The 23,101-nt window shown below is 33.3% G+C and overlaps 1 protein-coding gene across 1 annotated transcript in view; it reads left to right on the forward strand.

Moving 5' to 3' along the window:
- The window catches only part of LOC126850016 (fringe glycosyltransferase), a 77,284-nt gene that overhangs the window by 9,294 nt on the left and 44,889 nt on the right, over positions 1-23,101 (forward strand). Inside the window, 1 exon segment of the mRNA XM_050592600.1 lies at positions 3,141-3,243. Coding sequence (XP_050448557.1) covers positions 3,141-3,243 — 103 coding nt within the window.

Here is a 23,101-nt window from a genome sequence, read left to right on the forward strand (position 1 = left end):
ATTAATAAGCTAATTACTAAAAGTTGAGTCAGAATTAATTAATTCAAAAATAAATAATTTACAAGATTAATTATGAAACTGTCATTTCTGTTGAACACGATTGCAACATAGAATAATAATCTCTGTTTCCTTACATTCTGTTTATTACGATTACAATATTTTATGAAAAAAAAAATATACATTTTATATATTAAAAGTGATGGTAACGATATTGTCTCGTCATTTTCACCGATCAACAATTTCAAAATCATAAGAATATGTGTCGATGCGCGAGCATCTAAACAGTTTCCGTTAAAAATGGTTCTATTAAAAAAGAAATCCGTACGAAATATATATGTATATTTCTCTCTCGTGTAATACGAGGCACGGATAATTATGAGACGGCGGGCCTTAATGATCGCCCTCGTTTATGCGATAATTGCTGGCGAAATGAACGCGTGTGCAGAAGCTCATCTTGTTCGCTCGTAGAAGCCGAGTCGCGCTCGTCAATCATTTCGAAAGTTTAGTCATATCTACATTACGGTCTGTTTGGAGTTAAGGTACAGTTTACTTGGATAATTGCTTGGAGCACTTTTCGAATCGAGAGCGCCAAACGAAGAAATGATATTATTTCTAACTGTTTTGTTATTTTATTATTTTATATTACAAGGCGTGATCTATCGTAAATTTTTAGCAAATAATTAAGTTAAATAAATTTTATAAATTTAATAAATTGATGATAATTTTCTCAAAATCACAATCAATTTGCTAAACTTGTCGCGTATTTTGTAAATTTTTTCTATTATAAATTTTATTAAAGTAGTTAATAATTATATTATTATGCAACAGATCGATTGTATTCTTATTTTTGTGGCATTCTAGATTTATTTTGCATCTAAAAGAATTTTATTATATTGAGAAACAAGAAACATAAAAATATTTCACGATTTATCTCAGCCGATCTTGTTCTTGTTTATAAAAATATAATGTTAGATAAACTCTTATTATTCCTTTAGCATTGCGCGTGAATTTTCTAACATGTCGGTATTGGATAATTATGTATCGATCGAAGCACCGAGTGTTCCAATAAAGAGAAATCGATATGTCGAAAGAGACAGAGGGCACGTGCGCGAATAGACTCACGTGGATTCTATGAGCATGCTAGATGGACCGGTTTGCAAGTTCCTCACGTAAGTACGTTGCACGAACCCTCGGAGTAATCGATCGATCAATCGATCGTGTCGATAGCAATGTCCCTATATGTGGAATTGAGAACCCAATAGTAGATTTTTGGAATAAAAATACATGATGTTTTATAAACATTATATTAATAACTATGCTAATTTGTTTGAATATTAATATTTTTTTATTAAAAAAATAGCAGATTTGTTTTAATTAATAGAACATGCTTATTAAAGCAATTTTTTTTTTTTGACAGATAAAAATTTACAATCGTGTTTTTTTGTATTCGCAAACGTCAGTTAAGAGTGAACCTATTGTTAAATATCTAAGATAATAACAGCGGCGAATTCTAACGGCAGTATCATTGCCAGCCTACTATATGTAGAATGCATCTCAATTGCGCCCTCGGGCGCGGATGCAAATGACGAGCAGGCGGAGAGAGCGAATGATGAGAAACGGCCGACGAAGGGCGGAAAGTTATACCGGGGAACGCGAATAATATCACGCAGCGGATGAAGTGAGAAGCAAAATTTCGTTTGCGCTGTTTCGGTCATTTGAGCATAATTATGATATCATTTTTATCCGAAGGCAAAAAAAAAAGATATTGCAAGAGGAAAGTATTACGATCGCGAGATCCTTCTCGTACATTAGATAAGATGATATTGAAAGCTCATTTAAATGACGAATACGAGAGTGTGATAATCGAGCACATCCCCTCGCGTTAAAAGATGACGAAATTTGCGCGGATTATTACGGCGCGCACAGGCGCCCCTTAATAAACTCGACATTATTTCAAGCCTCGCTCATAACTCGGACCACGCATTAGTCACGAGCGGAGGCAGGAGCGTGGGTGGACACGAGTTCCGAGAAGGATAATATCGGGTGCGGAAGAACACAGGAGGAGGGATGAGCACGCGAACCCTTGGGCACCGTCCGACATTTGACCTCAACACGCGCTCTGCACCGGTTTGCACCTTCGCATCGGCCATTTCTCATTACCATTTCTACCTGATTCGAACTCGATCCACTCTTTACGAATCACCCAGTTGTGAGATGTTGACAACTTCGCACAATGGAGATCTTGCATAAGGATTTTTAGAGGAGGAGGGAGGAAAGGATTATTATTTGATAGAAATTCTAATTTTCGATGGTGCTCTTCTCTTTCACGAATTATTTACATTGAGAAATATACAGCAATTTTTGCGTATTATATACGTGCAATTTTTTTAACTTTATTAATTTTAATAAATAAGAATAAAAATATATTTGTTTATAAGTTGGACAAAGAAAAAAAAACGAAATAAAAATTCATTAAAAATATTTTGTTATCGAAGGATAATATTTACAATGTATTCGTACAATTACATATATGTATATGTGTATATATATATATATATATATTCTGTCTCTGTAAATTTTAAATTATAAATCTAATATTGTACGCATAAAATTAAGTTTTTTATATTTATATAAACTCGCTTTATTGATGTCAGAATCGTAGAGGCGTAAATATAGTGAATATTGACTTATTCATAACAATGACAACAATAAACTCGCTGTTTGTCATTGTTATTGATAAGTCAGTTATAATGTTGTTATTGAATGTGTTGTTATTACGGCTAAGTCAATCACGATTGAGACGTGGAACTGTACGGACACATCGCAAATACTATTATTTGGTAACGAAATTTCTTTGTCGAATTTTTATTTCGTCTTTTCTTTCCTTTTGCTTAGTTTGATTTAAATTAAAACGATTATCTCTGGCTTATAATATTAATTAGTTAGTAAAACATATATCCCGTATATGTACATGTGTATAGCGTCTCGATATATGCTCGAAAAGATGGTAGCGCTTCTGAAGAAGCGAGAACCATCAGCTCGAATTAATTAGACCGCCGTAGCAGCTCACGAGGATAATTATTAACCTCTTAATTAATTGCACGCCCACCCTACATTCATCTCGCTCCCTTTGCTTTCAGATGGTCACATGATTAACACTAAATGCTCGTCCTCGCACAATCGGCGGGCTCTCTGCTGCAAGATGTCCGTGGAATTTGACAGATTTCTCGACAGCGGCCGAAAGTGAGTATCGTTTACAATCTTTAAAAATTTAGTAAATACGATATTACTATCAACGTTAAAAAGATTCTAATCCCAATGTAGGATTACAAACAAATTAGAAATTACAAATACAAATTGCGCATACTACATATAATGTATAATTTAACGGTCGATATCAGCTGATTATAACATTTTTTTTTGTTCCTTTAAATATTAAAACTAAATATAAAACTAAAAATTAAATATTAAACTAATCTAATTATATATGATTTCTTCAAACATATGCAGCATTTTCGTAGCGATATGGAATGTTTCTTTCTTGTCAGATAGAAGTTATTCGTTTAATTAGCATCAATGCTTTCATCGGCTTCGCCGAAGGGCGCAACAGGTTGATTTTTTACATATTTTTTATATCGTTCTCATCTCGCTTATTAAGATTTACACGTATACTTTCTCTCGTTTGAAGACCCAAAAAGATCTCATTTAATTCGCGTTATTGTTTACCATATTATTATTTACCATGTAGATATGGGTTGCGTATATAGAATCGGATATATTCCATGGACGGATATATCGGATATTATCGATCGGATATATCGATCAAATTATTATCTACAGTGCGAAAATATTTACGAATTATAGTGCGCTTTTTTTTTCTCAAAAAATGAAAACTCCGCGATATAAAGTAAGAATATTTGCAATCACGTTTACATCTACGTTTTTGCATTTTAATTTGCTTGTATCCCATTCTAGCAATAAGATAATTCACGCAGTGATATCGCGCGCAAGAGAGAAAGAATAGCACTGTCGCGCGATCTGTTCTCAGAACAATCATCCGATCCCGAACGCGGGTGATCCGATAAGTCGTAAATACACCAGGCATATCGCCATCCGGACAAATAAATAAACCACGGTTGAAGGCGGGTTTTATCCGACCTCGATTATAACCGGTGTCATACGCCGTATTATCTCTTCTTCGAATAGACGTCCGGATCACTATTACCACTCCGCTATTTGATCGATATATCCGATCGATAATATCCGATATATCCGTCCAATGGAATATATCTATTCTATATACGCAACCCATATCTACATGGTAAATAATAATTTGGTAAACAATAACGCGAAACTACGAAATGTTGACAATTTCAGAGCTGGAGATTACACACGAATAGATAAGATAAATATTGGCGAGTAGGAAATATTTCGTTCTCTTTTATGAGATTTTCTTATTGATATATATATATAATATTTATCTGAGAATGAGATCACACACGTATATACTCTTTGCATCAATATCAATTTACTATTGAACAAAAAATAATTTTTTTTTTTATATGATTTTGATGTAATTCGATAGATCTCGATAAAGTATACGGTACAGTAATTTCAATTATATATTCTTTTGTTTCCATTAATATCCAAAGATTTAATTATACTTTGAAATAATATCACTTTCACATGCCATTTAAAAAAATCATGAAATTATTTAAAACAATATTTTGTACAATTTTTCTTTATTTGATTTTTTATTCCGTATGATTTCTTACATATTTTTGATATCAACGATATTATTTTTTTAAATTTAATTAAAAAAATTTTTTTAATATTTAAATTATTTTTCGAAGGATTTCTTTATAAGAGATTTTACGTACACGTTCATTGGATATTCGATCCTATCTGCGTTCCATTATAGATTTGAGAGAATCTAGCGTTTTTATTTTCTTTCCCCTTGAGCCGAATATGCATCGAACAATCTCGGGGAATGAAGAGGAGACGTTAATGGATTTGCATAGGTACGTTTTTCGAATGGAAAGAGCGGCAGCCGCCGCACAAAAAAAGAGCACGTTTTTTTTTTAAATGCGACGGTAAATGCGACTACGCGTAGATACGGCAAACTTTAGTAACTCGCCCGAGACTTCCGCGTTGTTTGCGAACGAAGTGTTATTGCTGCGACTTGACCGTCGGAAATTCGTGTTTGCATAAGATGACCTAAACGCCTGCTAACGTGCGCGCGGCTCCGCGCGAGGCATCGTCAAAATATTATCTCTATGCAGAATGGTAGCGCTTAGAAAAACATGTCTAATGGCTCGTCTCCGTCGCCGGATGACTCGTCGCAAACCAATTAACGTAGTCCCGGGTCGGCGGTTCCTTTCATTTTCGGGGAAACATCTTTCTTTTCTTTACGATTTATCCGTATGCGTTGCTGAAAGCTTTAAAGCGAGAAAAATCCAGAGATATAATACATATAATCTTCCGCTATTTCTTGTTTTGATGTTTTTAAGTTTTGTCACGATTGTAAAAGACTTCGTCATTTGACCTCTTTAGCATAACATTTTACATTATGGCAAGCCTTCCTCCTGGTTTACTTATTTCAGCGGCTGCCTAAACAAGCAGTCTAACATAAGTACCGACGACGGATTGTTATGGGAAGTTAGCCTACTGAATTCCCAGTATAATACGTCGTTTATATCTCACGGCAAATTACTCTTTAATTATTTATTTAATATTTAAATAATAATTATTTGTTATATATGACGAGCAATTAAGCAATTTCTGAAAATGTAGGGAGTATCTTATGTAACATCATTATATAAATATAAGATATCATCATATAACTTTTTCATACATTAATTATCGAAAATCAAAGTATAAGAATGCTCTTTTAAAGCAGTTAATATAATTTTTTTTTTATTACTGAATAGGCATTCTTCGTGATTCTCTTAGACCATTCCATAGTAGTTCGCAGAAAGAACATCCTTTTGTATTCTTTCAAAAAGTTTACAATGCGCTGCGATCTGTGGTACGAAAACGACGAAGGAGAAGAGGAAGAAAAGGAAAGGAGGGTGGGTTGTCTCTCGTCGAGCTCTCGTTCCTTCGTAAAGACGAGACAGGCGGGGAGAGATTAAAGACGGAGAGAAGTGGTACCAGCTGGTCAGGAGGAGACGATTCAATCTCTTTCTCTTCCTCCTTCTTACCAGCCGAAGTCTTTCGAGAGGGCATCGAGAGGATGACAGGAGATAGCCGGGGAAAGAGAAAAAGTGTCTCGAATGTCACATGCGGGCTTGCTATGCTTCTTATTGCTCTTTCCGTCGTTAACTACCTTCCTTCGCTTCTATGGGAACCCTATCTCTGTTGTCCTTTTAGCCTAGGTTTACTTTTCTCCCCTTTTGCATACGCCGCATAAGAAGAATGAGAAATGTGATCATTATTTCATACACAAAAGTGAAGGAAAATTTCGGAAAAATAATATAATTATGTAAATTGGAAAATTTTGATTAAAAATAAAAAATATATCTTCAAAATTTTTTTCTAAAACAAAATATTTTAAGAAAGCTTGATAAATAATATTTGTTTGAAATTTAAAGAAATAAACAATATATTTAACTTTTTTTTTTTTAAGGAACAAGCACATTAATAAATGATTATGAACCGCCGAGATGATATCGAGATGTTTTCGTAATCATGAGATTAACTCAGCTAAGATAACACGTGTTTTTTTTTCGTGGCGTGGATTTCAGTGTTTTATTGCTGAACGTATTACGACTTCTCATTCGTTTAAATCGCCGACGATTTCACACCTTGCTTCTAATTATACAGGTATTTTACACACAGCCATTTAGATCCTTAGCGTCGATAAAATGATCGCGGTGCAAATTTATGGAAGAGCCATATCGAGATATTTTTTGACAGAATTTTTAAGAACGAATGCTTTCTTTTAGCAACAGTTTAATTGAAATTTTACTTTTTTTAAAATAATTTTTATACAAAATTAATTTATAAAATACACAAATATAAATCTTATAATACTTCACTTATCGCGACATTTTATTTTAGAGTTTATATTTTCTCGTTGAAATTTTAATCATAAAATTAATTTGTAAAATGGTCTTAGAATATGACAGTCATAAATAAATGTAATTTTTACTATTTCTATTATTTTGAAAGAGAATTTACGGATGAGGAATGCGCGGCATTTCAGGTCATCTTATCGCATTTTCAACAAGATCGTGTAGTTTGCACAATGATACTATGTATCATGTTCAAATAATACCTTTTTTCCGAGAAATCTTACAGCTGACATACTATCGGTATTTTGCAAACTTTTAAACTGGCGTTTTACAAAGAGTTCTGAAATAAGTGAATTTTATTACGTTAACAGTTTGATATTCTCTCTCAAAGAAAAAAATTAAATCTTTTTAATTTTTAATAGTCTAACTTTTTAATTTTGAATATTTTAACTTTTTAATTTTTAATATTTATAATTGTGTTATGTTACAACATGGCGAGCAACTAGGGAGTAATGATCCATTTACGTTCACGCGAGTATTCAGAGTAGATGAAGTACATAATTTGTAAGGTCTACTTTATATTATACATGCAATTTTATAATTAAAGTGGATTTTATAAATTATGTTCCACATGTTAAACATGTTCCACTTCGAGCCGCGACATATATACATATATATATTGATACTCGCATAAGTGTATTTGTGTGTCGATTTCTGACTTTAACTCGCAGTGCATATTAAAGGAGAAACTCTTCCGTTTTTTTCGCACTACTTTGCTCTCTCATATCGGATACCGCCGCTCGGGATGATTTCTTGGTAATTACGGCGGATATCCTTGGATACAATTACGAGAGCCACGAGCGCGCTGCATCGGGAGGCAAAAAACTTGCACCGCTCCTGGACACGGAGTTCGCAATGGTTAACGTCGCGTGACCGCGTATTACACGTATATAGGGCTGCCAGTAATGCCGCATAATAAGCGTTTAGAGATGTCGGAAGGGGACCGCCTTGCGCTTTTCCTCGTTTCTTTTCTTTTTCTTTTGGTTCACCTCCGTGGTTACCTCCGTGGGCACTGCACCCTGCATCGTGTTCGTGCGTTCAGATTTTTCAACACGTTGACATAACAAATTGGTATACCTGGCGCGTTCATACTGATTTCTAGAAATTTTCTGTCAAACGAATGAATGATGATTGCACTCCTCTAGCTATTCAGTAATTTAATATATAAAACCATTTGTTTATCATTAGAAATTAAAAAATCTATTAAAATTAATTATGTGGGAATAATCAGTTGAATAAAAAACAGTTACTTATACAAGATAGAACAGTCTGTTTATATTCATAATGATTAGATATTGGGGGGAAAGTTGTGATCTATGAATTTCGCTTTCTTGAATTTTTCTTGAGTAACATCTTTCTCAAACAGTTTATGAATTCTTAAGCAGTTCTATGATATCGTGACGAGTGGAAATGCTGTATTTCCGTATTTGAAGTAACTTTCTAATGTCTCAAGTAAAAAAAAAAATATACAAAATATACAAATACAGATGTTTTATTAAGACAAAATTTTAAATAAAAAAGATTAATATATTTATATATATATATTATTTATATAATTTTGAATAATTATGATATGATTCAGAGAAAGAAAATAGATATTTATCTTGTTTGTGATTTATTTAAAATATTTAATCTAAATTATATATTGCATATACACAAAACATTTGCTGGTTCTTTCAACAAACTGAATCTTGTTCCTTTTAATCCTTATCGACGCGTTGTCTTAGTTCAGGCGTGGGTTGCTGAATCGAGAAATCGTCGATTTAAAGATGACCACCGTAATCCCACTTTAAACGGTCGTGTCTTATAGTGGCAGGTGTATCCTGTAGACGCTTGTAAACGTGACGTGAATTCCATCCTCCTCTTCGAGAAACTAAAATAGCGTGTGTGGAATATTATTTTTTTAACTGCACAATCTTAGGATGCGATGCGCGCATAATATAAAGTTATATTTCTGATATTTGATGTATCGTAATATAGGATATTTTTTCTCTTTTTTTAAATAAAGGAAAGAATATTTCTATGAAGTTAGCACATCTCATTTTAAAATTAAATTTCAAATATTGTATAGTAGAATATATAGTTTCGAATGAATCGGGGATTTAATTATTGTTTTAAGCTATTTTTATTGATGAGCACTTGTCGTAATCAATCTTTTTTATGGAGCCACATTTAAGCTTATCGCGCACCGCGTGAATGTGCGTTTGAAATGTCAGCATATTGCCATCGATCATTTAACTGGATCGATCATTCGTCGGAGTACAATTGATTTATTTAACGCTCGATCATTGAACCGCATTCGTGGCAATTGCTTAGATTCGCCGTTGCGTAATGGCAATAAAATTAATCAGAGTCATTATAATCACTCATAACTATTACACTGTAAATATAAATTGTTAATATTTTAATTTTGTTAATATTTATTTTTAAATAATAAATTTTAATAATAAATTTATATGGGCTCAATAATTTTATTTTTCTCATTGTACATTACGCATATGTAGCAATTTACGAGCGACCTTTTATAAGTTCATCGACATGCTAATGATTTGAATAAACTAAGAAATATATGAATCGTTGGTATCTTTGAATACTTGACGGTATAATCTTCCGGTATAATTTGTGTTTATGAAATCTTGCGAGATGCCGTAAAATTTCGAAATTATTTACGACCACGCGATACCGCAGGCTATAAAATTACGCTCGCGATGTGAGTTATTTTATATTCAGATTTCACGACGAAAGTCTGAAATTACGAGAGTAACATGCCGGTGTTACTGTGTACACTTCTCAAAATCCAACGAATTTACATCGTTGCACGATCATAACAGATCGCGCGCGGATATGCCTGCATATATATATATATATATATATATATATATATATATATATATATACACGCACACGCGTATAAATATACATTCATATAGTGAATACGTATATCACCATTTGAGAGCAGATCACCGATGCACAACGCGGGTACCCAGTGCGGTTCCCTTTTATATGCACCGAAACTGGTTTGCACCTGATACCGGCCTCGCGATCGAATGACGCGTTTCAATGCGCTCTACCTCTCCGTTCCTCTCGATCTTCTCCCTGCTTCGTTCTCGTCTTCTTGTATCCGCCCTTTGGAGAGTCCGCGTGGATCACGCGAATCCCCTCGGGCTCATTTGATTCGTTTTTTCGTACCGCGCATATATTTGCTCTCGCATGATTCGATATCCCGATGATTATCAAGATTATTATGTGCAACACATATTAAAGACACACAGATATACGCAGATATATTTTGTCGCGCCTTGTTTAAAATTAATCTGACGATTATAATCGCGTTTTATAATAATTTTTTACACAATAATCGTGAAAATTATAAAAATTGTGTTGAATCAATATTTCAAATTATGTTTCCATTGCATATAACACAAAGAAATATAGTCATTTTCGATAAGCTACAAGTCAAGCGTATCGCAATTTTTTGCCTGCGAGATTTCTCCTTCATAAATAAAATGTACACGCCGATCGCAATTCAATACATGCTTTATGCTTTACGATCCGTGGATATTTAATGTCCACGAGGTCATCTAGTTATCTTGCAAGTTGTGTTAGAATAGCTCTCATATATTATACCATTGCTCGTATTATCATAGAGTGACTGTCTTATAATGAAATCAAATTCGTGATATACATTTAATATTATTTTAATTATTCATTATTAATAGATTTGTTTACTTTACATAAATACATAATTAAAACACAAATAGATCGCGTTTAATTTATTTTAAAATATTTTGCTATTATAGTATATGCTTATCTATTTAAGAATTTATTTAAATATTATGTATAATTAAAATTTTTAACAAAATAAATTAGCAAAATAAATTAATTTTTTAATGAGCATCTAATTGCTTTTTAGAACATAGCTTAAGTTGTACATATGTATGCAGATTGCAGTGTCGTTTACAAATTCTTGGAATCTCCGATGAGTTCGAGTGAAACCATTTGATTCAGGTTTCTTGTCTATCTCATTATATCTCACAATATACAACTATGGTTCTCTGCATGAATGATTCTATTGAGAATCGCGCGAGCGGAGATAGGTCGAGAAGGCAGTCTACATAGAAAAATCATTCGCGAGTGGATCAATCTGTTTCTTCTCTCGAAAATACTCAAGTTTAAAGCAGAAAAAAAAGTTGTTATTGAGTGCATTGCAAGATATAACCGTTTCAATTCCGTGAAATAAATACTAATAGAATCAATTAATGAATCAAGACGCGATAAGCAACGTTCGTATGCAAATGAGTCAGTTCACTTCTTATATCCTAGTATATGCTTTTTTAATTTATTGATTTAATTTCTATATTTATCATGATGTATACATATTACAGTCCACAATGAGTTTAGCTTTCAAGTTTCGAACGGTTAAATTGAAATCGATATAATTTTTGATAGCTTTTCAATTTTCGATGACATAGCTGCGAAAAAATGTTTTTTTTTATTTTTTTATTATATATATATAATTATTATATTTTTATTATATATTATTATATGTTATACATTATATATTATAAATTATATATATATATATATATATATATATATATATATATATATATATAATATAATTACGTAGATTACTTTTTCGAATTTTTGTTAACAACACGAATAAAAAAAGATTAGAGACTTCCACGTGTTTTTATATTAAAGATTTAAATTCATCGAAATTTATCCGCCGCAATCCTCGATATCGAGGTACGGATGTGTTCGCGATTTTGCTTTTTGGCCAGTGTCTCCAGAGAAACGTCTTTGCCATCCATCGCGAACGCTTGGAAGGCAATTTCTGTTATCAATGTAATATTCTGCAGCGAGAGAGGCCCCGGAAATGGCTCATTGACTCTCGCCGCGCCGCTCATTGGTACATCCGGCGCGATGCTTGCTGGTACACAATATAACTTGATATACTCGAAAGTGGAACAAAAGAGTCTATGTGATGTACGATCTCTGAATTCGTACGCCCGCCTGAAGAGCACCTAACCGATAATTGCGTCGTTTTCCTTGAACTCTACCGCGCTTCTATCTTCGCGATTGCAATGCATTTCCTCTGCTTATCGTCTTCTTGACAGATCTTTGTACGGAATGTTCGATAATAACCGCTTTCATAAATACGGCGATATCCCTTTGCGAAAACTGGAACGATATTTCCGATATTAAAGATTTAATTGAAAGACATTCCTTGTAGATTTGAAGTTTTAATATTTAATATCTTTGGATAACTTTTATATTATGTCAGTTATTGCATATTAAATAATCAATTGCATTGAATGTGGGTAGTATATGCCTTCGTGCATTTTTCGTAAACTATAAATATTATAACTCAAAAAAATTGCAATTTATTTTACTTTTTGTTCGTGGCTTTTTGTTTCTCAATCGTAGAAGAGATACGTAGTTAGAATCACGCGCTGCCGTTTTAGGTGGCTTACACAAGCCACATCGCTCATGATCATTTATTACTGCATTTTTTACGATTGTTTAATTTGACACGATCTCGAGTTCTTGCATTATTACTTTGGCCACGCGCGATCGGATTTGCTCCTGATTAACCTCACGCTTTCCACTTACAATCCGTTTATCTTCTGAAACCGACGCCACGCCTTCGGTTTCAGAGAAGGTACATGTATTAACACTGATACATATCTTTATGTTTGATTGGTATTCAGTAGATTTGACAGTAGATAATATATTTCAAATTTTACATTGCAGTTGGTTTGAGAACTGGCTTTAAAATATTCATGAAATAGAAATTCCCTTTGACATCAGAATTTGAATATTGGTTAATTTTTTTTTCAATTAAAAGTCACACTCACGATACGCTCTCGTGTTATTTCTTTTATTTCAAATTAATATAAAATGTTAGAGCAGCTTTAATTGCATATCTGATTATAAATCGTTATTTATCTAACATTATAGTTTCTGCATTTTACCATGCACAATTTATATCTAAATTTTTAATGAAGTTTTTAAATAGTTAGTAAAATTATTATTATTATGCTTTTATGAATAAACTAATTCAAAACGTATGCTGATCACTTATGATTTTGTAATTATATCGATAGTTCAAGATAGATTTCACATTTTGATAATGTTTATGGCCATGATATTTTTATTAGATTTGTTGTGTTTATAGAATATATGAAGAAAATACATTTTTGAAACTGCAATATGTCTGCAATTTATAAGATCGTATAACTTAACATAGCAAGTTATTGAAGGAGTTTGGATTTATTGGAATTTTATTGGAAATAGGAGTAACATAAGACAGCTCGCGAAATTGTAGCTGCGTAATAAAACATTCTCGAGATTGTGAAAAGAAAATCTTGTGGACGATGTCTAAGTTCGGCTTGTATATCGAATGTACTCGAATGTCCCATAGTTCAATGTTTCGCAACTTCTGCTTCTTATTTTCCTTTTCTATTCGAATATCGCGTACTTGAAACAATATATCCTTGCATATGTTCCACGGTAATTTTTTTTTTTTTGTTAGTATTATTATACTTTTTACTTATTATTATATATAAATATTTTTGTTATATTTTATATATTATTTTATATATTATATTTTATTTTAATTTTATATTACATGTTACACACATATGAGATTTCTCTTTAAATCATTTTTTTTCAATATTTCTTACAATATTTGAAAATCTTAATGCTTGCAATATTTTACCGTTTATATTATACCCTTTAGTTATTTCGTCAAACACAACTCTGCTTATTATTAGCCGGCAGTTAAGCTCTTTTCGTGTTTCAAAATTTAGAAGTGCACAAACGTTTATGCGCTTTCTCGATGTATACGTAATAACGTGTGTAAACGGAGGCAAAGCCCGCGGCGGAACACAGCGAATAGTTGGTCGTTCGTGAGGGGTAAAAGGCTGTTCTGATATTCACGGTATTCAAGATGCGCATAATTCTCGTCAGTTCCGCCGCACAAGACAACACGGTGGTACGGACGCGATGCACTGACGCCATTACAGCTGTCTAGTTTAATTTATCGTACATCAATGCGTGTGCGCATATGGTGGTCGCAACGTTTAACGTTATAAGAGGCGTATAATGTTTATGTGATTGAGGATTGACAAATTGACAAATCTTCCTATTAAGATAAATTAATTCTGAAATAATTGTAATAATTATCTGAAATTATACAGTATTTATTATTATTATTATTTCCTTATATCTATCGTAAAAAACTTTATTAATTATAAATATTTTAATTATAATTATTAATTAAATATTATAATTATTAATTATAATTATAAATAAACTATAAATTACCTTTTTGATGTGATATGATAATTTTTATTTCTTTAGGTCGTAATATCTAATTTCTACTTATCATTTTTATTAGCGAGGCAATTAAAATTCTATCAAGTATTTCGATGAAATCATATTGAAATTCTAAAACATAGTTTAATGAAATATAACATTAATAATAGTGTGTGGATGATAAAATACTAATCAAATGCGGCTCATTAAAATTGGAATATTGAAGCAACTAAATTTTATTCTTCATGCATCCTATTTAATATAATTGCATTTATGTATGAACGATTTTATGGTCAGCAAACGATAATTTTGTAATTGTCCACTGACGAGATTTATTATGATGTATTTAGTGCTCGCTATCATGAGTTAATTATTGTACTCGCATAATAACGCTTAATTTTACAAAATATATTTTGCATAATTATCTGAATATAGGTCAGCATAGGTCAGCAAAATGAGTTACATATGACAGTCAGCAAATATATCTAGTTAAATTATAATATTTTGCAGCATTTCTTTATTACAAAGTTTAATCATCACATAATTACTCGTAAATATTTATATTTTTTGATCTCATTTAAAACGTAAATTATACATAAAACTTTATTAAGTAATTTTACCATAATATGTTAAGTTAATTTATTTTCACAGAGAATAATAATTTAAAAATTAATTAATTATATATTTAAAAAATTAAGTTACGAAAAGATTTTTCTCTATAAAAATAAAATTATATCAATATACATATATTATGAAATATATATTCCACAATTATTCCTTGATCTATCATATGATTGATCATTAGATATGACATTCTTCCTTTAAATATTCGAACGAGATGAATTTTTCGAAGATATCGCGACGAAGCGAAAATCGATCGAGAGTCCGTTGCGAACTAACGGCGCGCGTATCGTCTCGCGATAGTTACCGCGCCGCCAGGCCTGAGTTTAATAATCAATAATTTTCCCCTGGCGGCCCCGGAGCTGCACGTGTCGGACGTGCGGCGGGAATTTTGTCCATCATCGATCCGTCGTCGCGAACGGCGCGGCACGCCTTTATCGGACGATACTTTCGCGGCGTTTCAGCCGGGGCGGGGGCGAGGAGGGACCACCGGCCGTCTCCCTCTTCGAAACTCGACTTCTCTCGCTCTTTATCGTGATCGTTTTATTTGACAAACACTGCGCCCGAGCTATGCACACTTCCTCCGGGAATCTTGACTTTTATCCGAGCCGTTATAGCGTTCTCGATTTTCGATGCTTCGCGCCCTCAGGCGACCGATCTATATTATCGTCGCCGGGACTCGTCGTCAGAAATTGATGAGAATGGGAGGCTAAAAGGTAATCGCTGTTAAAGTCGGCTTATTGGCAGCACGGCCGTGTAATAATCTGTAGGACACGCTCCGCCACTTGTGGAAAATTGCGAAACACGCGTTATCGAGATCTTTTCTGGCTCCCAAATTGATCGTCAATCAATCACGGTGATCTATATTATGACATCGCGTTTCATGTTGAAAAGATTATAAAAAAAATTAATTTTGTTTTTATAATTTTGTTAATTAAAGAAAATCTTACGGTTGTCATAATATTACGACTCTAGCAATATCTCTCTAAATATGTTAGAAATGTTATAACTAATGGGTCAAAATTAATTCATCGTGACACAAAAGCGCGCTCGCGAAATTGTATTCCTCTCGATAAAACGTGACACTTCTGGTTTCACCTGAGCGGATTCGTATCAGGTGACTAATCGGCTGCCGCTTGCAAGATGTTACGACGCCCCAGGGTTCCGAAGATTGACCTGCGACCTCGTTCCCCTGCAGCCTCCTTGTCTTCAAGGCGATATATCAAACGACTGCAAATTTTCATTGAAGAATGCGTTGATCGTGCCTTCTCATAGCAATCAAAAGTCAAGTACTTTGCGTTATATTAATGCATACGTGCGTAATTTTTATATAATGATGGTATGCAAGATAACTATTTTTACGATAATTTGGATAAATTAGGATTATTATATTTTTAGAAAATAAGAAGAAAGGAGTTTTTATATTTTTATGTTTTTATATTTTTTAAATAAGCTGTTTAAGTTTTTTTTTAGTGTTTTATTATTTTTTAATCCTTTGTTTCTGCTTTTTGTATATTTTGTTTAATATTTTATTTTTTATCGAATGTTGTACATTCATATTTTCAATTCTCTATAAGTTTTTAAAGCACACAATAGAATCTGCTTTTAATGGATTCACATCATTGTGTTATGCGTATCATCCACAGGTGCAATCTATATTTCTGATGCTATTTGTATAGCGACGTGATAAAATCTCATTCGCATGTGTTAGGATATACAGGAAACTCGAGCAGATCCTCTCTGTCACGTGATAGTTTCGTTAACGACTCTATTCTATCGCGCCGAGTCAACACGATATTTTACACTTAATAATGCTGAATAATATTGAATGTGCTAACATTTTAGATTTATACTAAGAAAAAAAGTGATTTTAAATTCATTAAAAATTATTTGTCTGCACTAGTTAAAGGTTACTTTTTATGTAAGCTCATTACATGTGATTTCTATTGTCCTCTTTTATTGCTGTTTCTAGAATTTTTCTCATCCGAAAAGAAACAACCGCTATTGCTATTCCCAGCGGTATCCCAGTAAGATCGCTTCATTATTTTCTATTGTGATTCCATGGTTCGCGGTTACGCGGTTAGGTGTTCGTTTTCTACGAGAGCAGGTGCAGTCCCTATATATCGTATTATTTATAATTTACGCGATAGACACGATAAAATATCGGTCATGTACATCGCGAAACACAGAATCGAAAATATGGAGCGATATTTTATTAGGTTTCTCGGCGATTATTATATTACGTATATAGATAACGTTTGCTTTTTCACGATTTGTGCTGTCCTTTCCGGCTTCCAGCATAGCGTCGTGATTTTTCAACTCTGTAATTTTTTTTTATACAATTGCAATATACACAATATAACATAATTGCATATTTAATACGATATTGAAGAAAAGATTTACTTTAATTTGAAAATAATTTTAAGTAACCATACACAAGTAGTATATAGAGCACAAGTTGTGTATTAATTTCGCTTATCACAAGGTAAAAGAGACTATCACAAAAAGGTTCTTTGCGATATGCGCTCTCGACGATGTTTACTCGCTCTTTAATCGAATGGTTTATTTTATCACTCGCGTAATTATCGTAAAATATTGATACTTGATTCTCGATTTGTATTTTTTATCTGATAGCGATGGTTTTAGCGATCTTACCTGCGTCTTAATGATAGTGTAGTGCCGCATTACAATATTACATTTGGACTTAATGTCAGCCGCTTTATCGTTAAACGCCTACTTAAGGATTATGCGAGAATGTTGATGCGGGAATTAATAGGTTTCGTATTTTGTTCCGAGAATCAGGGTACTCTTTATTTTTTATAGTATATTGATAAAGCGCAATTTAATCTTCACAACAATGTGTCATCGTATCAGAAAAAATTAATGTGATATTTAATTCTTAAATCATAATATTGATTTATAAAAAATAATATTAATTTAAAATTGAATTTTCATATATTTGCTATAACTATAAACTATAAACTAATTAATAATACTATTGTTTTATATCATAAATTTTAAAAGATAAAAAATTGCATCTAAAATGTTCGCTTACCATATATTTTTGTTTAAAATTTAATTCATCGTAAAATTTAATTTTTAAGATTGTCTGGTTTTTCTGGAAAAATATATTTATTAAATTTGCAATAAAATCTAATGTTTTTTAAAAAAAAATTGTTCATGCATTACTGTGTAATATCGAAGATATTTATGATGAATTTATTTGAATTTTTTATGCATACAAAATTGATAAATCATACGCTCGATTAAACATCTGAAAAAACATCTGGTTGACTAGGAAATTATTGACAAGCATTTAAACGCAAAATTACTAACAATTTTCAACGTGAACTGAAACATATTTTGATCGATCGTTTTTAATAGTTCAATTATCGGGATAAGCACTCTCGGAAAATTCTCCGCAAAAAATAGCGTGCCTGCGTGACACGCGCCCGCTCTCCAGTATCATTTGTTTAATTAATGTGTGCTGTAACTGTGTAATTGCGCCGCACCTAGATATTTCTTTGTGGAATGCACAAATGAATCATCGAAGTGACTAACCGCCGTCGCGGCGAACGTTATTATTAACCGACAATTAGACGTGATACGAATCGGTCCTGTACTTGCCATTATATCAATGCCACGAAGTACTTAAGTAAAGCGGACGCGTTAGCAAATAACCGGTTGTGGAGGATTTTTACAGAAATAAAAATATTATTCGCCGAATCAAATTATATTATTTCGTCGTACAATCATTTTTCAGATATCGTGAAAACTGTGGATTTCGCGCGAAAAACATGCTATTTTATGAGACATTAAAAATCACAAGATTTTATTAGTATAAATAAGTGATTTTAATATAAAAAAAAAAAATAAATTTTGGTAATTTTGGAAAAAAATATGCTTTAATATTGTTTATATATTGGTCATACATTGCTATCCTTTAAAAGATCAACTTTCGAGTCTGCGGACTCGTCTTCGTTCTCTACTTTCGTAGCTTTAGTTTTTTCTACACCCTTTCTCTCGTTCTTTGTAGTCTGGAATAGCTTGTGACAATCGTAGGAGTGCGGCACAGTCGAGACGGCTCGTTACCTTTACAAATCGAACTGGTCGATCACATTCGCACCGGATGTGTGCAACAGGTGAAATTACATGTCGAGAAAATTGCCGATCCTCACTCTCCTCTTGCTTCTTTTCTTAACCAGATTCTTCCTCCTTTCTAGTGTCATCTTCTAGCCTTTCTTGTGCATCTAAAAAAGATTCGACAATTTTCAACAAAACTCTTTTGTTTTAGTATGATTGGTATCCATTTGTATTATTGATATCCGAATATTTGTTTCGATTTAAAATAATCGAATGTAAAATAATTTTTTTTTCAATATCTCTTGATTATATTTACATACATTGTGGTTACAATCATTACGTGTATCAAAAATAGCAAAAAGTATAATTAAATAGTATTTGCATGGAAAAGTCGCTTAATTCGGATCAATTAAATTGATCAATTAAATGCATTGACTTTGAGTACTTAAAGTAAAACAACATCTGCACAATAAGAGCACTAATTTAAATGTATGAACGATGTTCTACTTCGATTAGTTCATCGCATCCCGTTATATCAAAACTGAATATCCGAATATCGAAGCATAAATAGAAATGATCAGTTTTAACACGCGGCCGCCGTGCTCCCGACACGAACGTGATTTAATATACATTTGGATCGTGAACACCACGCCCGTCATAACGACGGCACACGCCAGCCCTGACCTTTTCCATCCTCCGCTCCTTCCTCGTAAGATCGAGAGAGATTGCGGCTTCCAGCCGTGATCGGCGCGAATGATGCCTTTATACGGCGGACCGGGTTTCGGCGTGCGCCATTTTTGCCCGGGCCGACCTCCATTGGTAGGAATTAATTAAAAATAACGTGCTTTTTGCCGACGAGGCGTTTCTTTCTCCGTAGTCCTGTCTGCTATGTTTGAGAGGAACGTAATCCCAAAGTAACGAGTCACGCTCCTACACGTCTTTTTGCCGGCCAATTTAATTATAATCACCGCCCTGGTGCATCATCTTGTTCAGCAGATTATTTGATAAGACGCAAATTTTTTCTGATACTAATGCGCGCGCATTACATATAAAATTATTTATCGATATCTTTTATCAGTTAAGGGGAAGCAATTAAAAATAAGAATCAAGATAGGGTTGAGTCTATCTTTCGGTAAGACTTTCGTTACGAGATTCATTATGAGATATTAATAAATAAATATGATATATATATATATATATATATATATATATATATATATATTTATATATATTTTATTATATAATAAAATTTATTATATAATAAAATAAAAATTAAATGAGTAATTTACGAGAAAATTATACATATAAGGACAACAGAAACCAAATAAACAAAATGTAAGGAAAAATGCAAGTAAAGCGGCAAAAAATCGTATTAAGACTTAATAAAACATTACGGGGTAACACGAGGTTGTCAATATGCAAGTATTATGATAATCCGCTTGTTACATTCAGAGATAAATTTCCTGTGCGAAAATAGTTTCTACTATACATATGCGACCGTTTTTAATTGGATGTAAAATCATTTTAATAAAAATTCTAATTTAATTACGATTTATACTGAAGAATTTATCGATTTTATAGATTTTTTTTTGTCTAGTGTAGGGAATAGTTTTTAAATACAAGTGTCATTTGCTAATATTACAACTATTTGCGAGTTACGATTACATTCGATACAAATTGCTATCCCGCATACGTCCATTAGATCGACTGCAAATTATTTGAAAGCCGTCTCTTTGATGGGAAACGAGTCGCAATCAGTTCCCACAATAAACTACCGCTGCCCTTTGCAGTCGCCATTTTTATCATCCCCCTAATCCATCTATTTCGTTGACAAGTGGTCATATTCGATCGATAGTAACATGGTTGCAACCCCTCACGTCGTTTCATACTTATATTAAATACTTGGATGGTTATGCATTTCATTTTGTAACGATGATTTTAATAAAGAGGCATAATATCATTAACAATCAAAGAATTACAAATTGAAAGTGTAATCAAATCCGTTTTACCTTTTCTCATTTATTAATTTCTTGTTAAGATATCTTTTTTATCCTAAACAAAAATATAAAATAAAGTTTTTACGTTAAAGTAACAGATACTTGTTCGTTGTTCGTTTAAATAGGATTTTTTTTATTAAGATAGTAAATAATTTGTGAAAGATATTAACGAATTTTAAGCGCACGGTTGTTGTGGAACACCGTATATACATGAGACAAACTTGATTCGGGAGGCACGTGTGTCGCTGCACGTGTGAGCGAGAACGGAGCTTCCGGCGAACGACGTCGGCTTTTTAAAAGCCTGCTGCTGCTGCACGCGTGGCCGTGTGCGCAGCCACGTATGGGGGTCCCGCGGGTTTCCCACGGCGGATGTGCACCCAAGTACGTAACACGTACGTACCGCCGAGGAACAGGCGATCGTCGTTAACAGAACCATTCGGTCACATGCCACGGGGTTGCCGACCTAGCAGCAGCGAGCCGTTCTTCACGCCCTCGTGCACACGACACACGCCGCCGCTCTGACTTATGCTCTCCCAAGTGCAGGTGGTCAAATGTAAGGAATATTTCGCGCTCGGTATATATGTAGTCGATATAATATTTGCAAATATCCCGCGCACACGTTATCCGGCAGAGACACGATAACGAGATATCTCCCTGTCAATCATTTACTTAATTGATAAGCTGTTGTTTGAATAACAATTAAGCGAGATATGGAAATATTAGGGAAATATAAGACGATTAAGATAAGGAGGAATAACATGTGACATCGTAAAATTATATCTTTATACCTATCGCTGTAAATTCAGGATATATTTTTTTCAAAAAGATACACGTAGCTCTTCGAAGCAATGAGGCGTCGTTACCATACTTGCGGAGGCTTCTTACCGACAAGAAACCTGCAACTTTTTCTTACGACGTTTATCCACGCACGATCGAATTCCGCGGTTGGGATAAAACCGAGAACATCGCTCTGAAACAATATCCATTCGTGGAACGAAAGTAATTCGATCGGTTTCGCGCATCCGGTCTCTGTGACCTTCTCATGAGTGAATCGGCCGTTTACTTGGTAATTAACGGCGCGCCACACCCACGTCGCATTAAATCCGACAATGTCAATTTTATTATCTGTCTGACGGTACTACACTTCATTTCGAACACGTGCGCTCCCGCAAACGATTATTGTACAAATGTGCAGATGTAATTTCCATAAATAAATTGCTTAAGTCTAATCGCTTGTACTACGGCAAGGAGATCGTGATTTATTATGGGACAAAGTATTTTCGAACAATCGTTTAAGTCCTTCAAATCCATTGAGAGTAGTCATTAATATCTATCGACATTCGGATGTATTATTAATGACACGAGTGTGTTGTGGCGTTACTCTTAATAGAAATCATATATCCGAACACGAATCTGTTTCGAATTGATTGATACGAAGGACGATTTATTACACTCGATTCGTTCAATAACCGTATCGTTGGAGACGCGTCTCGTGATTGAGAAAGAGAACATATTTAATTGTTTTTTTGATTACGGTTTTTGATATTTGGTTGCCAGTTCTCTTATGATATTTCATTAAAGATGCCATTCCAATTTTACTAGGCGTCATTGATGAAGATTTTTCGAGTATCAATTTTCTTAATTATCATTAGCCGCTGACGCAATTTATTTTCAAATAAATGTAATTCTTTTTTCTATATATATTTAGAGATAAGCAACATTATTTTTAAATTGAATATTATTTGAACATAATTTTTTTTATTATTTTTTGAATATTATTATTTTTGATATTTATTTGCATTGATCTATTTCTTTAATTAGATTTAATCTATAGATTAGGATTCGATGACCAAATTTTGATCTCGCTAGGTGATAGATATAACATTATTCCGAGCATTCATCTGAACAGGAAACGCTTTTGTTGCTCTATATTGTTGCACTTAGACGCGATTCATTTGTGCATGGGTAGAACGCACCGATCGCAAACGGTGCAAACACCGT

This window comes from Cataglyphis hispanica, chromosome 5 (genome assembly GCF_021464435.1).
Source record: "Cataglyphis hispanica isolate Lineage 1 chromosome 5, ULB_Chis1_1.0, whole genome shotgun sequence".
Classification (NCBI taxonomy): Eukaryota; Metazoa; Arthropoda; class Insecta; order Hymenoptera; family Formicidae; genus Cataglyphis; species Cataglyphis hispanica.